The 16,362-nt window shown below is 41.0% G+C and overlaps 1 protein-coding gene across 1 annotated transcript; it reads right to left on the bottom strand.

Moving 5' to 3' along the window:
• Window positions 1-7,271: 7,271 nt before the first annotated feature.
• On the bottom strand, window positions 7,272-14,776 carry zbtb8b (zinc finger and BTB domain containing 8B). The gene is made up of 5 exons (XM_084919910.1): window positions 14,650-14,776; window positions 13,961-14,153; window positions 9,595-10,510; window positions 9,292-9,470; window positions 7,272-8,251 (listed from the first exon to the last, which is right to left on the bottom strand). Exons 2-5 carry the CDS (start codon window positions 14,132-14,134, stop codon window positions 7,937-7,939), a joined length of 1,584 nt encoding a protein of 527 aa, XP_084776036.1. The 5' UTR covers window positions 14,135-14,153; window positions 14,650-14,776; the 3' UTR covers window positions 7,272-7,936.
• Between the last annotated feature and the right edge of the window lie 1,586 nt (window positions 14,777-16,362).

Below are 16,362 nucleotides of genomic sequence, written 5' to 3'. Positions count from 1 at the left end.
ACTGTGTACTTATATTTCTACTTTGCTTATCATGTGTGTTCCCATGACTTGCCAATCTTCCATGTTGAGTCCTTTTGTCTCGTGTTTTCTATATTTAGTTTTTCCTTCCTCTCTCTGTTTTCCCCTTTTAAGTCTGTTTCCACTCCCCCCATACCTTGTTGAGTATTTATTATCCTCCACCCTCTGTTCGTTGTCACTTCCTCCATCACTGCTGTGTACTCAGCTGCTCCGTTTTAACAGAAGTTACTGTTAGTTTTCTGTGCTGTATGTCCCCTCGCTCTGTGCTTCCTGGGAGTTATTTTTACCCAGTCAGATTTTCAGTGGATTATTTAAAACTTGTCTCATCAGTCAGCACTAAAATTCCCAGCTAAACCTGTTTTGGTGATATGATTTTGGCAGTATTACACAGGAGTTAAAATGAATGGAATTGTAGTATTTTTAGATCTAATATCAACTACCGGTGTTACAATAAATACATGGGAGGGGGCCTACAATGGATCCCCTTTTATCTTTATTTTAATGTCAATTTAATTCAATGAGTGTGGAAAAACAGAGATAGTGCTGAAATTTAGCTTCTTCGTTTTAAGCCTGCTCACCTGTTTACAGAATGTACCACAATTTTAAAAAGCACCCGCCCAGGCAGAGGCAGTCCTCCTGTGTTATGGGAGTTGGGATAGTCGCCAGCACGGTTGGATCAATTTATAGACATTTAAAGGTATGATCACAATTATTTTTGAAATATCTGGAACTTCTCTTGCTTTGTTTTTCTATTGGTGAAACCAGGCAGCGAAAGGTTTGCCTATTAAAATACAAAAGCATATCTTTCTTTCAAATTCTTGGTTACATTATTCACATGTAATTTGATTTCTAATTGTTATTTATTTAACCCTGTACAACAAAACATTGCCCTTGGCAATGGAAAGTTTTCTTGCATAGTTTATAGGAGTAGTAAATTTGTATACCTCAGCCTTTTATGGCTTCTCAACTAAAAATCAACATAAATAAATATAATGTTTGTAAATGAAACACCCCATTTGTGTAGCTATCTAAATTTTATACTTATGGGGCTACATGCTTATTTATTACATTCTTTTACACTACATAAAATCAAAATTAAAATGTTTTATGAAACTGAAATGTTATGTTAGCCAAAGAAAATAAGAAAGTTACAGACTATGCTTACATGAAATGCTTATACTTACTGCTTTTTATATATTTTAACCATATATAATGATTATTACAGAATGCAACACCTGCATATGTGTAAGAGAGAAAAAAGGTTTTCATTTTGCCACCCCGTTTAATTTCCATGCCACCCTGAGAAAAATTCTCTAGATCCGCCCCTGGATCCACCTGAGGGCGACCTGTGTTGAACGTGACGTACCAAGAACCATAGAAGAAGAATGATTACTAGCGGATATCCGCTGCTCTTCCCCATACACCTGTGTTAGTGTGAAGGAGGGGTGATTGATGGGCAAGTCGCGGGATTTCAGTGAGTTTGAGCGGGGTATGATAGTGGGAGCCCGAAACGCCGGGTGCAGCCTGTCGCAGACAGCGAACCTGCTGGGCTGTTCAAGGACCGCGGTGTCCCGAGTTCACAGGGAATGGTGTCATAAACAGAAAACCTCCAGCGACCGAGGAGCGAGCGGGAGGAAGCGGCTCGTCGATGAGAACGGAGAGAAGAGGCTGGCAAGCATGTTGGAGGCTAACAGGGAGGCTACGGTCGAGGAGATCCATGCCATGTACAACAGCAGCGGGGTGGAGAAGCCCATCTCACTGAGGACTGCCCGGCGGACCCTGAAGAGGCTGGGTTACAGCCGCAGCAATAGGACCACCGCGGCGGGGATGGAGGCTTTACTCGAAGAGACATCAGGGCCAGAACAGCTGGACACCTCGGGGTTACAGTCCGAGACGCAAAATGACTCAGAGCAAAAGATCGAGTCCTCCACGACAGAGCTTGCGCGCAGTAACGAGAATAACCCGGAGACATGAATGTAGTTGTAAAGAACTGAATTATTCCAATTTGGCATCCCGGTATTCCCAAACATAGTTGTCTGTTGTAGAGGACACAAGCGTTTACATTTTTCTTTTCTTATTATTGTTATTCCAAATGGAGGCAGGTTTTCATTGAATGTAATCAGCTGTGCAGAGAATCTTCCTAACTGAACTGAGTTGCCTTTAGTGTGGAAGGAGAGCTGCTGCTGTAATGCTTGCAGGGAAATTGTTCAACAGCCTGCTGAATAAGCACGACATAAACATTACAGTAAACATCGCATATTAAGCAGTGCAGTTTCAGGTGAATTTCTAGGAGTTTTGAAGCAGTGTTGTCCCTTTGTTTTGCGAAATAAAGCTTTCATTTTTTTTTTCCCTCCCAAGTTAGACCCTGTTAGAGCTGATAGTATTGTAATCCGGAGACAAAGTCAGGCAAATTTCAGAGTTGTTGAACTTGTTTCGACACCGAATCCAAAAGTGGCCCATCATATGCTGCTCCTGGACTTGTATGCCAGTGCTTCAAGGGTCATCCTCTCTTTAACTTCTACCTCCCTGTCGAGTTTGCTCATCATACATGAAGCGAGTTTATATGAGCCTTGGTCTGACTCTGCATGTATTCACATCTGCCAGGAGGGGGCACTAAAAGATCTGTATTTGCACTGCACACGATGAAGTTTCGAAGCCTTAAATGTTTACCGTGAGCGCTGAAGGTTTGTCTTCATGTGCATTAAACTCGAGGATGATGCTGTTCAAGTTACCTTTGCAACAGTTTGATCACTTACTGTGAATAAAGCACAGGCTGTTTTGGATTTTTCTTATCGTTTAGTAAGACTGCTGTGTTCTTGCCCAACATGCACCTTCACTGTCTTTGCTAGATATTATTTTGACATGCCAAAATGTGATTCTGCAAGTGTGTTTTGACCTTTTTAAATCTCTCAGAAGTAGCTGATGTTGGGACTGCCTACTGCTACTTTAAAGAGCTTGCAATGCAAAGGCAGGGAGTGCTTAATATCCATATAAGTTCTATCTGTTTTGACCTCAGCCTTTTATCACATGTGATCTCAATAATGTAATGAGCCCCTGCTGAATTTGTGTATTTAGAAGTGCATGTCAGGTTACAGTGTATGTCTCCAGTTACGATGTAGATTTCCCATAGAAGTATAAATCAGGCCTTACTATGCCAGGCTCATTAATCTGGTCAAAGGTTAAAAATCAAATGAACAGCAGTCTACCTTATTTGAAATACTCTTATATGCTTTTCTTTCCCCTTCCTAATTATCTAAGGAACTGGTTCTCAGTTCCTTTGTTTCACACAAAGCATATTTCTGAAGTTATTACAGCGACACAGCAAACTGTCTTGCAATGGTATAGATGCTGTATCCAGAAGCTGGACTACCTGTGCAGCCTGATTGGGCTGTGGGTGTCTTTATGAGTAGTGACAAAGATACTAGCAACAAAAAAATAGAAGGGATAAGAATAACCATCACCCACAAAATCTTTCCCTTTGGGGGGGATCATGTTGTTGCTTCTTGGGTGCACCTTTTGTCAGCTTTATTTGCACCAAAGCAGGTGAACTGATTTATGCTTCTTGATATTCTCCAAGTTTAACTATCTTTGTGTTATACTGTCGCAGTCAAATGTTTCCTAATTCCTATGGGTACTTTTTTTCACCTTTATTCGAGAGTGGAGCATTGAAGACAGCACCTCAGTTATTGGAATATTTTTTATCTTGATTGAAAAAAAATATAAGAATAGTTTATTTGGAATTACAAAAAGTTAATCTACTAATTTCTGCTCTGTAAAAACACAATATGAGACAGGCATCAACTGGTATGGGAAAGTTAGGGACAAATAAAATAATACATCTAAACATTTTTTTTTTAACAGTACTGCGCAAAAATCTAAAGATTCTTCTTTTATTTATATTCTACTTCCAAGGAGACAGACTTTCTTAAAATCTTCTTAGGTGGATTTGAAGCAAAACTTTCAGGTTTTCTGAGCCTTTTTTCAAGGTTTTTACTTTGGAAATTGGCTGCTATATTTAACTTTTTTTGGCTCAAATCATCGTCAGTACATATGGAAGATATCAGGAGAGAGGTACAAAGGTAAGCACTTACAGCCATCTAACACAGAGCGGAGGCTCTGCCATGATTTGGGCAGCAGCAGTGGTGTTGGGGATCTTTTCAAAATTGCTGGACCATCCAATTTTGAGCCACTATATATACACCATCTGGAAAGCATTTTCTCTATAATAACGATCCCAAATGCACTGCTAACATGGTAAGAGCTGTCTGGATGGAACAAAACACACCTTCGAACACTATTAGTCATGGATTGGCCTCCCCAGATCTCGGACATCAACATTACTGAAGCAGTGCGGGATCATCTTGACAGAGAACAACAAAATGCAGCCAAGAGCCAAAGAAGAGCTTTAAATCTCCCTCAAGAAGCCCAGAGAACTATTTCTGAAGACTACTTAAAGAAATAACAGGAAACCTTTCCTAATAGAGTTCAGGCTGCGTTGAAGAATAAAGGTAACAAATATTGACTTTCAAGCTTGTTAAAAATGTACAACATCTGTTTTCACCTTACAATATTTCCATGCATGTGTGCACATTTCATTAAACTGATGCACTTATAGAGATGTTGTAAAAAATGGGAAATAAGGTGAAAGAAAAATTAAAGATCATAAAGAATTACTCTACAATTGGCAACTTATGAATACAGGGGTGCGATATTGGAATAATCCAGTTTTTAATTACTGCATTCATGTTTCCAGGTTAATCTTGTTACTGGATGCACGGTCCATCGTGGAAGGCTCAGTGTTTGGCTTGGAGTAGTTTAGCTTCTGTTATTGTAAGTCACTTGAAGTGTCCAGCTGTTCTAGGTCTGCCGCCATGAGGATATCTTGCCCATTCCCCTTGCACCTGCGGATCCTACCTCACCGGACACTCTGCATTCTTCTTCTGAACGACACGTGTCGCCACTGAGAGCGAAAAAGAACCCGCCAGTAAAGAATTTGCTTCAAACCTATTTTCAGAATTTTCTCCAGAAAGTCAGATTTTTGTCAAGCCGTCGCAGCACCCCCTTCTGTATAACCTGGGAATCTCTTGAGTTCCTCAGCTGATTACATCACCGAAATGGCGGTAAAGTCCAACCTGGCCGCAGCTCGCGAGCAAACTGTTGTCATGTCACTTGTTGCTGGCTCCGCCCTCTGTGAGGGGGTCATCGACTGGCAGAAGGCACGTGTAACCCAGCCTCTTTAGGGTCCGTCGGGCAGTTCGGAGTGAGATGGGCTTCTCCACCCCGCTGCTGTTGTACATTGCATGTATCTCCTCAATCGTAACTTGGTTGTTAGCCTCCACCACACTCTCAATCCACTTCTCTCCGTTCTCGTCGACGAGCCGCTTCCTCCCGGTCGTCGCGCGGTCACTCGAGGTTTTCTTCTTCTCGCACCATTCATTGTAAACTCGAGACACCGCAGTCCTTGAGCAGCCCAGCAGGTTCGCTGTCTGTGAGATACTGCAACCGGCTCTTCGGGCTCCTACTATCATACCCCGCTCAAACTCACTTAAGTCCCGCGACTTGCCCATGTATCTCCACTTCGTCACACTTCTACGCGATACCTGTGGAAAACGTTGCGGATATATGGTTCTTCTTCTGTGGTGTTCGATACCTCGGCCTCAACGACGTGTCGCCCTCTTCAGCGGCCTCGTTGATTTTTTTTAAATGTAATTATACATAACATCCTGAAAAAAACTAAATTAAAACAAAAATTATGAACATAAGACACACTGCAGAGCAATAGCAACAAACTCGGTGCATTGAGTGCTACAGTTTCAAATTAAAAGATGGGAAACGAAAGACTTATAAAAAGTTGTGTCATTCTCCAGTGAACCTTCATCATGTAACATTACATGAGGGAGCCCTACTTTTGTCTTTATAGAAAACGACTTGAGTGCTTAGGTCCTATGGTTGGCCATAAAGTGTCTTGCTGTGCATATGATGTTTAGACAATCAAACCCTGTTGATAACTTCATTTACACCATTACTTAGCCCTGGATCTTAAACAGTGTGGCTTGTTAATCTTATTATGACAAATAGCGTTCTCCCTCAAGTTTCACTGAGTGGCCATTTGCAGGCAATATTTAAATAGTAGGCACAAAGTCACACATGACTGTGTATATTTGGTTAAGTAAAAGTGGATTTCATGATTATGATGAAGATATTATGAATTAAACCTATAAACTTAACTGTTTTGTAATTTGAAAAGGTTGCTTAAATGACAGACACTCCATTATTTTTATCAGTATACCTATCACAGGATTAAACATTAGCTACTAGACTACTGTGAGAACCCATGTTCACAATGATCCAGGTCCAAGAGCCTGGTAAGTGCCAGTTTGTAAAGTCTTCATGGTTTTTACATATTAAACCTGTATGGCATACCATAGTGTACAAGCATGTATGGAAGATGGCCAGGATTGGTTCTCAATTTATCTCGAACAATATAAATATGCATTCAAGTAGTCAGAACCTAAGTAAGACTACAGTATACAACTGCATCCATATGAACTGAGTAACTACTAGTGTGCCACAGACTGATTTTAATTTGCAGAGTTGTACTGGAAGTCTGAGCTGTATCATGTGAACATTAACAAGGACAGCACACAACCCTGTGAAGCTTCTGTACTGCACATCATCAAACCAGACAAAATCCTGCCCAGTCTCTGATACTGTGGCCTGTCCAGTAGTTAATAATGCATGAGATATTAATTATGCTTTAGTGTCATTTCCTGTAGCTTCTCTCATTAACTTAAGTGTGTTAAATGCACTTGAGAAATAAAATATAAAATATAGTGATCCTCCCCTGCAGGTACTATCCAGATCCAAGTAAGCTCACTGCAGAATGTTCTCTCTCTCTCTGTTACACACACACACACACACACACACACACACACACACACACACACACACACACACACACACACACACACACACACACACCTGTTTGCACTCCTCTGGATCACTAAATAAATGACTATTCTGCAAAGGACAAATGCAGCTGCTTATTTAATGCAGAAACGCGAGAAAACAGTTGCTGGCACAGATTTGTACTGAATAACCACTAGAGTGCGCCGCAGGCTAGTTTTGTATAGGATCCAAAACTACATCAAGTACAAAGTTTACTTATACTTCAATAATAAAGAAGAAGTGACTCCGGGACTATTGAAAGAAAAAGATTAAAACAAAGAATGACAAAGCAATGACACAATGTCCACAGTTTGAGAACACATTTATTGCAGTGATAACTCCAGTGGCCCCTCTACATCAACAAGACTGTTTTTATACACAAAGTGTAATTTTCTGGACAAAGCAAAACATTTGAGAAGACGCTTTGTCTGTCCTCTGTATATTCAGAAATCCAGCTGGACGGGTGCATTCTTCTTACATACAAGACACACAGTCAGACAGACACACACACACACACACACACACACACACACACACACACACACACACACACACATTTGGTTTTATCAGTTGTGCAAATATAGGAAAGGAAAGACTACAGTAATAATTAAAAGAAAGAAAATCACATACACACGCATACACAATCACTGAACCTAGTACCAGTCGAGCAAGTCACTGGAGTAAAATATCTGAAAAACTCAAAGATTTAAAATACAAATTAGTTAATAAATAAATCATCTTACAGTAAATAATACTAACTAGAGATCACCCTGATGGGAATCGCACCAGCCATGACACATAGCCTCTGACTAAAGATCTGTGACGCCATCTTGCACAAATGTGATGAAATCTGACAAACATACAGCCAAACTACAACCCCAACGTGTCCAGGACTACATTTTGGCATGACACACTAGCTCAGACAGCAAGTTCAGAGAAAGACTTTCTTCCTGGGTATAACTGACTGAATTCACAACGCGTGAACTACATCACTGCAGACAGCCAGCTGTCTTTCAAGCATCTGTTTCTCCACTAAGTCTTCCACTCTGCCGACCTCCACCTCGTCCACCTCATCTATAAAGCTGGACCAATCTGTACTGCCGTCTGCTCGTTCCACAGACTCTGACTGGCTGGAAGGGTGAACAGGGGCTGTTTCATCATGAGTGGTGGTCACACAGTTGCAGCTATCACAGATGCCGAAGCGTCGGAGTCCGGGTGAAACACTAGAACCAGTGAAGTTTCGTCTGCAGCTCTTGCATGACACCGGCCAGTAGTGTCTGTGGACCTGTGGATGATCAAGACATGGAGGATGTGAATTCATCTGTTTGGACAGTACCAACTTTTCCATCAGTGTAGATGAGAATAACAGCACAATATATATATATTTTTTTTTAAATCCCAGTAGTGGATAGTGCTAAACCTCAGACTACTAGCAGATGCACTTATGGTGCCAATTTGAAACTCTACTCCACTATGACGCTTCATTCTCAAGTTATAACATTCACAAACTTGGGTGTCCACTCCAGCCACCTGCCTGCCCGGCAGGGTAACATCAGCTTTTTATGGCTGAGGGGTAAAAAATAAAAATAAAATAAAAAAATACTGCACTAATGAAACTTACGTCACACAATGGTGAACAGTGAATGCAATTTCACAGTTTTCACTGAATTTCTTTAAGTCACTTAATGAAATTTCCTTCAAAATGTCATACTTGCACCTAATATTAAAACAATGTTTAGCATCAAATGTCCTTAAAGTACCTAAAGAAAAAAAATACTCATTATGAATCTGATACATGAACATAATCTTTTACAGTATCACTTTAATGTCGCAGTTGGAGACTATTTTTAATATTCATGTGACTTTAAAATATTACACTGCACAATGTATTAGTGTGGAATGATGTTTTAAAGTAGAAAAGCTTTAAAATGACTACTATGGAGCACAATGTAAAATATTTTCATCCATAATAGAGTGCATTGTAAGTTGGAAGCAGCATGACACAGATACTTTAATGAAGTCTTAGCATACAGAAGCTGTATTCTAGTATTGTATCAGGTCTCTGTCATTGAGACTCCTGTAGTAATTACTGACACATGACCAGTGTTGCTGTAATTGTTCAGTGCAAGGGGCCACAGGAATGCAACAAAAACTGAGATGTGTCTCTTCTCAGATAATATAAATGTTGTGTACAGATACACTTAATAAAACAAAATCTAACCTGTTCATGCTAATAGTTTGGGTTATTCGAAAATTTCTGAACTAAAGTTGCATAAGGTTAACTCAAAATGAAGTCGACCTGCTTCCAGTGCATGAAATTCTTACACTAAGGGCGTGGCTGCGTAGGTGCTCCTGTCGTGTGAACCTCTTGCCACACATGGGGCAGGGGAATGGCCTCTCTCCTGTGTGGCAACGGATGTGCCTCTTCATGATCCCCTTCTGCTTGGCAGTGTATGGGCAGAAGGGGCACTTGTGGAGTTTCACTGGCACTACTAAGCCATCACCTGAAGGAGGAAAAACACAGCAACAATTCAAACCTACCCGTATCTATTCCGGTTGACAATTTACTAACATTGCTATATAGCTTTTTAATCGATTAAATGTCCTTGTATTTATTCTGCTAATTACCTGTGTCCTCCCCAAGCCAATCAGACTGGATCTCCATAATTGATGATCCTACAAATCCCAGACCTTCGTCCATTCTGCTTCCTGCAGTGCTGCTACCCAGCCCTTGGGTGAAGCGCTGCCCTACTCTGTCCCCCAAAGAGTTGGGACCTTCACCTCTGGCCAGCGCCTCCATCAGCTGCCTAGCATTAAAGGATGAGCTGTATCCCAAGGGGGAGCGTTCGTTAGATGGAGAGGGACTTGGGGGAAGCAGCCTGCTATGATGAGTATTGTGCAGAGGAGGCCCAGGATAGGATGTGATGACTTTGGTGTCTGGTGACTCCATAAGCTCTTCATCAGGGTCATATTCTATCTTAGGGTTTACCAACTCTGGAGTCAGAGCAGAAGATGAGGATGATGAGAGATTAGTCTGATCCATATGTCCCTTCTGCCCTTCACTCCCAGGTGCAAACTCTTCCCGAGAGGGATAGGAGGTGTCCATATCCCTGGTAGCGCCCGGAGGGGTGGTGACAACAATGGACAAAGGTGTTCTACCTGATGTAACAGACTCCTGACCTAAACCTGACCCCCTATCCGCCTCTGAGACCTGTGAATGAGGCTCTGCAACCCCAGCACCACTGGAAATTGTTGCAGAAGGAGTGCCACTGTCTGCAGGACCCATTCCTCCATCCTCTATCTGATTCTCTTTCTCCGTGTTCCTCTCCTTCTCCTTGCTGCAGATTTCCAAAGACGACCGGATGTACTCTTTGCAAAAGTTCACCAGATCCGTCATCTGCAGGTAGCTGGCTGCTGACATCACCTCGATAACATTGCTCCTGTTCAGAGCCAGGCGTCCAGAGTAGAGGAAGTCCAGAATAACAGAGAAGGCGTCAGCTGTCACAATGTCCAACGACGCTGTGCTGTAGCGCTGTCCGCTGTCCTGAAAAGAGATGTTTTCAAAAGATAGACAATGTTGAGCCAAATGTATCGGAAAACAAATGCTGGAACAGAAGATATTTAGAAAGTGGAACAGGGCTCCAGAGAAATATCGGTACATTTCAAATCATGGTTTTTACAAAACAGCTGAAGGTTTTCAAGATCTCCATTTTCCTGACTTCAAAAATGCTGTTACGCTACTTTCTAGGTCATAGAGCTGCTCCCATATTACCCAACCAATGTCTCTTCACCGGCCCTCAGTAATGTTAAGTATCCAGTTAAAATTCTCATCCTTACCTATACAGCATTCACAGTCAGGCTCCCTTGTGGCCGACCTTCTTCATGTCATTCCCTTTAGTCAAAACAATTTAAAATTAATGTTTTTTGGGAGGTTTTTCCCCCCACATCCACCGAAGGACACACTGTGACAGAGTACTTGAGGCTGTGACCTGACCTGTGTAACTCTGCCTGTATGCTGGGTGAGTTGTCATTTCTGTGGACTCTTAAAAATCTGTTTACGTGGGGATATTAGTAATATATTTATGCCAGTTCTTCTTTTATGAAATGCATAATTTGTCTTAATTTTTGTACTGCTTTTAACACAGATTTTTCTATTTGTAGCACTTAATGCATTATTTCTGTTGTTTAAATATGACCTCCCTTCATTTTGGAATTTTTACCTTGCTTATGTTTGTTTTCTGTGAAGCACTCTCTGCCTCTTGTTTGAGAAAAGAACAATATGAAAAAAAATACTGCTTGTCTGCAGTTTTTAGTTGTGACCTTGGCACAGTGCTGTGAAAAAAGTATTTGCCACCTTCCCAAATTCAATTAGATAAAAAAAAAAGAGTAAATGCAAAATTGAGTTTTTTTAATTATGATTTAATTTATATAAAAAGGAAACAAAAAAGTTTTCCAAACTTTTCTGCAGGAATTTTAGCCTCCAGAATTGTTTTAATTCAGCCACATTGGAAGGTTTTCAAACCTGAACCACCTGGTGAAGGTCATGCCCTAGTGCCTCAATTGGATCCAGACTTTGGCTAGGTCACTTCAAAACCTTATGTTGTTCATTTATTTTATTTATTTATTTGTGAGCCATTCAGGTTTGTTTTTGATCATTGTCCTGTGGCATAACTCAAAAGTGCTTGAGCTTTAGGCCATGAATTGATTGCTTCATGATTTTCTGATAGGGAGCAGGTTCCAGCTGACTGTTCCATAAACTGCAGCAAGTCATCCAAACATTCAAGCAGCAAAGTAGCAAAGCCCTAGACCACAGGTGTCGAACTCCAGGCCTCGAGGGCCGGTGTCCTGCAGGTTTTAGATGTGTCCTTGATCCAACACAGCTGATTTAAATCGCTAAATTACCTCCTCAACTTGTTTTGAAGTTCTCCTGAGGCCTGGTAATGAACTAATCATTTGATTCAGGTGTGTTGACCCAGGGTGAGATCTAAAACCTGCAGGACACCGGCCCTCGAGGCCTGGAGTTCGACACCCCTGCCCTAGACCATCAAAACACCAACATCTATGACTATTGGTATGATGATCTTTTCATGAAATATTGTGTATTAATTTTATGCCAGATTTAACACAATTCAAACATTCCAAAAAAGTTTATCTCGTCCGGCCACAAACTATTTTCTTAAAAGTAATCAAGATGTTTTTTTGGAAAATGTGAGACAAAACTTTGTGTTATTTTCGGTCAGCAATAGTTTTTTCCTTGGAACGCTCCCGTGGATGCCATTTTTGCCCAGTTTCTTTCTTACTGCTAAATATGAAGAGAGCCAAGTGAGGCCTGCAGGCCTTTAGATGTTTTGTGACCTCCTGGATGAGTCTTTGATGCACACTCTGAGTAATCTTGGTCGACTCCTGGGAAGGTTCACCGCTATTCCAAGCTTTCTTTATTTGTGGATAATGGCACTCACTGTGGTTCGTTGCGAGTCCCAAAGTCTTAGAAATGGCATCTGTTCTTGAGTTTCTCTAGATGATGTGTTGCTTTTTGAGAACTTTTAGCCTACTTCATTTGGTCAGACATCTTCTCTTTAAGTAATTTTTCAACTGAACAGGTCTGGCAGTAATCAGGCCTGGGTGTGGGCTTAATTTAACAAGTGGGGGCAATTACTTTTGTTTTTTTTTAACACAGGGCCAGGTAGAATGGATATAAAAAGTGTAGACACCCCTGTTGAAATGCCAGGTTTTCTATGATGTTAAAAAGAATTACTACAATACATCATTTTAAAATGTTCCCACCTTTAATGTTACCTAAACCTGTACAATTTAATTGAAAAAACAAATCTGAAAAATATTAAAAGTTAAAAACACATAATAAGCTGGTTGTATAAGTGAGCACACCCTTAAATCACTACTTTGGTGAAGCAAATTTTGATTTAATCACAGCATTTAGTCTTCTACATACCTACTATCAATAAAAGAGACTCTGTCCGTCTTCCTCTCCACTGCTCGAGGTTTCTTCCTGCTCATAGGGGATCATAAGATTGTTGGGGTTTTCTCTGTGTTGTTATTGTAGGGTCTACCTCACGATATAAAGCGCCTTGAGGTGACTGTTGTTGTGATTTGGCACTGTATAAATAAAAACTGAATTGAACTGATTAAGCCCAAGTAAAGTTAAGCTGTCCTAGTAGGAGTTTCCTGCCGGCATGGTGGTGGCAGTAACATGCTTTGGGGTTGCAGCTGGAACTGGGGCTTTAGTCAAGATGGAGGGCCCCAAATCTTCAGGCATCTACTAGAAAGTTGAAGATAAAGGGGAATTTCACCTTTCAACATGACAATGATCCCAAGCCAATTCAAATGAACAAAAGAATGACCTCAGCTGAAGAAAATTAAAGTCTGTAATGGCCCAGCCAGACATAAATCCAATGGAAAAATCTGTGGTGTGATCTGAAGAGGGCTGTTCACAAGAGATACCCTAGCAATCTGACATATTTGAGTACTTTTAAAAAGAAAGGTGGGCAAATATTGCGAAGTCAAGATGTGCCATGCTGATAGTCTCCTACCCAAGGAGCCTGACTGCGTTCTTTAAAAAGTGCTTCACCTAAGTATTAGTGTAGGGGTGTGCCCACTTATGCAAAAAGCTTTTTGTACATTTTTTAATCGTTATTATTTATATTTTCCTCCAACATTTTTTTTGCTTTTCAGTTGAATTATGCAAGTTTAGGGAAAAGTGTAAGTCATTTATATCCACTGCAGGTTTGGAAAGCCTTTTCCCCCTTTTGACAAGCGGTATGTGAAAGAACACGCTGGGAAACAGCTGTCACAATAACACAACACACTAGACCTTCGAACTAACGATGAAACTGACTGTAATATATGCCAGTCCGATAATAAATACATTATTCTTGACCAAACTGTTGCATTTACGTCCAAGAAGCCACCTTAGTTTAGCCAGCTCTCCTTAACAAACACTCAGAGAAAACAATGGAATCCGTGCTTATGTCCTTACCTGTAGATAGTGAACGAGAAGAGCTCGAAAATAACCGCTTCCTGCAAACAAGACATTCCGATGCGCCTTGAAGACACGGCCTTCAACAAGGATGCTGCAGTCACAGAAGAAGTCACGCTTCCGTTGCTCATTGAGCTCGAACAGTAGTTTGGACAGATAGCAAGGCACTTCCATGGCTGAACTCCTGGAGGCTCTGCCAGGATGAGGGAACAGACGGGTAAACTGAGGTAAACAAGCACTTGTGATCATTAACTGTTGGAGGTGTGTTATTTACAATCGTATTACCACTTAATAGTCAACTCCGATAGAGTTTTATTACAAGCTTGACTTATACATCGTTTAAAATCTCCAGGTAAACAAACGTTAATGATTATAGACTTTAGTCCTAACGGTGAACAGTTAACTCAGCTAACACACACTGGGTCTGACAAACTGTAACCACTGACGCTTGACACTTTAAAAACACAACAAGGATAACGGAGTTTAAACACGCAAACATTAACTCAGACACACCTGAACTAACAAAAGTGGAATCACTTTTCTCTGCTTGCTTGCTAGCTAGTGTGTGTTGCTAACGCTGGGTAGCTAGTTGGCAGTACTTTTCCTAAAATAGCCGACTGACGAGACCAGCTGCTTTTTACAAAACCTGTGAAAAAACTGAAATAAAAAGGCGTGAAATACCGACTCACTTGTTTAATTACGCTGACCGTAACAACTCTTTTACCGTAGCACCGCTAGAAGCGAGGCTCTTTTGTCCCATGTCCACGTTAGCCAACAACTTCCGCTTTCGGCCAAAGAAAAAAAAAAACAGTGACGTTTTTGTTTATCTGTCCAATCAGTGGCCAGTTCTGCGTCTGCTGTACTATTTTTCCAGGAGGAAGTTATGGTCAGATTGACAGATTTACATCTTGTTCTGTACACATGCCTCTGACTTCTTTGTGCAAAGGAATAAAACAACATGACTTGCAAAAATACCAGGAATATGTAAAGTAGTGAGATCACCAACTATGGCAAGTTTGACCCCAAGAAAAGGGATTTCTGTTTTCCATGTGCTCTTAATTCAGGATGCATATTTTACTTTATAGTAAATGATGATGCCATGCTTTTAACTATTAGAAAAAGCTTCTGGACAAATACAGAAATAATCTAAAACGTTTTCGTAACACTGTCTGCACTGAATTTTTATTTTCCTTACTATATGGCAGTATTCATTAAAAACCAAATCAGCTGATTAATGCTTTCAATTCAATTCTAGATGTCTCCAGGAGAGACTGTATATCAAAGATGGATGTGACCATCATGATCACACTGTTAGTGTCTGGATTTGGCATTTTGAAGTCTCAGTATATTTTGGCCACAGCTGGCTAAAATAGCTAAATGATCAGCTCATCATCAGGTTTGGCTAGAAAACTGCACTCACAGATGGGTGCAAATAAGGTCCAGCTCAGTGATTTGAGTTAGAAGTCAGCTTTTGGCTACAGCAGCCTGTCAGTCAAAGTGGCCACACCCCTGACTTTAAGTTTTAACATAATCCATTGGAGAGCCGTTTAACAAATTCATCCAGCACACAGCTGTTACAAAGCAGGAAACTATCCATAAAGAGCAAAACCGTTTTTTGTGATGATGATGATGATGGTAATGATGTTTTGGAGGAAGAACCTCCAAGTGTCACCCTCCATCTCTTACCAAGTCCAGCATGCCGCTGTACAACCACAGGCGGCTCGCGCCTGCCCACATTGTCTGCTCAAGAATACTTGTTTATTTGCCTCCCATTTCGGAGAGAAAATAGATCCTTTTTTTATTTTATTTTCAGACATAGCAAGAGTAAACAAGTAGTTCCTTTAGCGCTGCACCACACCCTCTCAGCACAATCCACAGCTCTTAGAAGTGTTTTTTACACTGATGGGTGCCGACTGGGCAACTTATTTGTTTCAGATATTTTCCCATGGCAAACAGAGTGAATACAAAGGCTTCGTGGTGGCCTGTGGAAACCACAGGGTAGGCGTACATGAGCCTAAGCACTCACCCCTTTTCTTTTTTTTTGAAAATGAAATTTATAGCACCTCATAAAAACTCTATTCATGCTTATAAGCACTAAATATAAACCAGTATAAAGCAGAAGGCTTTCACTCAGCTCTTGTAAACTTGACCTGATGGAGCGTTGTGTCCGGCTGCAGGCAAGTCCAGCTGTCAGTTGACCCGACAGGCACAGCCCTAACACGAGTCCATCCCAAAACAAAGCTAAAATGGGCCGAACACTGATGTTGCTCTGCTTATTGACCTTCTTCTGGCTGTGACTCAGGGAAACACAAGGCCTTTGTTTTTGTCATTTGTTGACTTCAGGGCAGGAAACTCCCTCTCTGCAGATCGCAGCCAAGCAATCACACTGGACTTTCTACAAT

The sequence above is a fragment of the Perissodus microlepis genome, chromosome 22, assembly GCF_051167445.1.
Source record: "Perissodus microlepis isolate ML-2025 ecotype Zambia chromosome 22, ASM5116744v1, whole genome shotgun sequence".
Classification (NCBI taxonomy): domain Eukaryota; kingdom Metazoa; phylum Chordata; class Actinopteri; order Cichliformes; family Cichlidae; genus Perissodus; species Perissodus microlepis.
Note: the sequence above shows the minus strand (reverse complement) of the source record. Positions and strands in the feature narration are given on the sequence as shown.

Coding starts and splice junctions, on each gene's coding strand:
- zbtb8b (XM_084919910.1), bottom strand. CDS start 14,134: ATGGAAGTGCCTTGCTATCTGTCCAAACTACTGTTCGAGCTCAATGAG. Junction 9,471..9,594: donor TTGGCTTGGGGAGGACACAG/GTAATTAGCAGA, acceptor TTCCTCCTTCAG/GTGATGGCTTAGTAGTGCCA. Junction 8,252..9,291: donor TACGCAGCCACGCCCTTAGT/GTAAGAATTTCA, acceptor GATCATCCACAG/GTCCACAGACACTACTGGCC.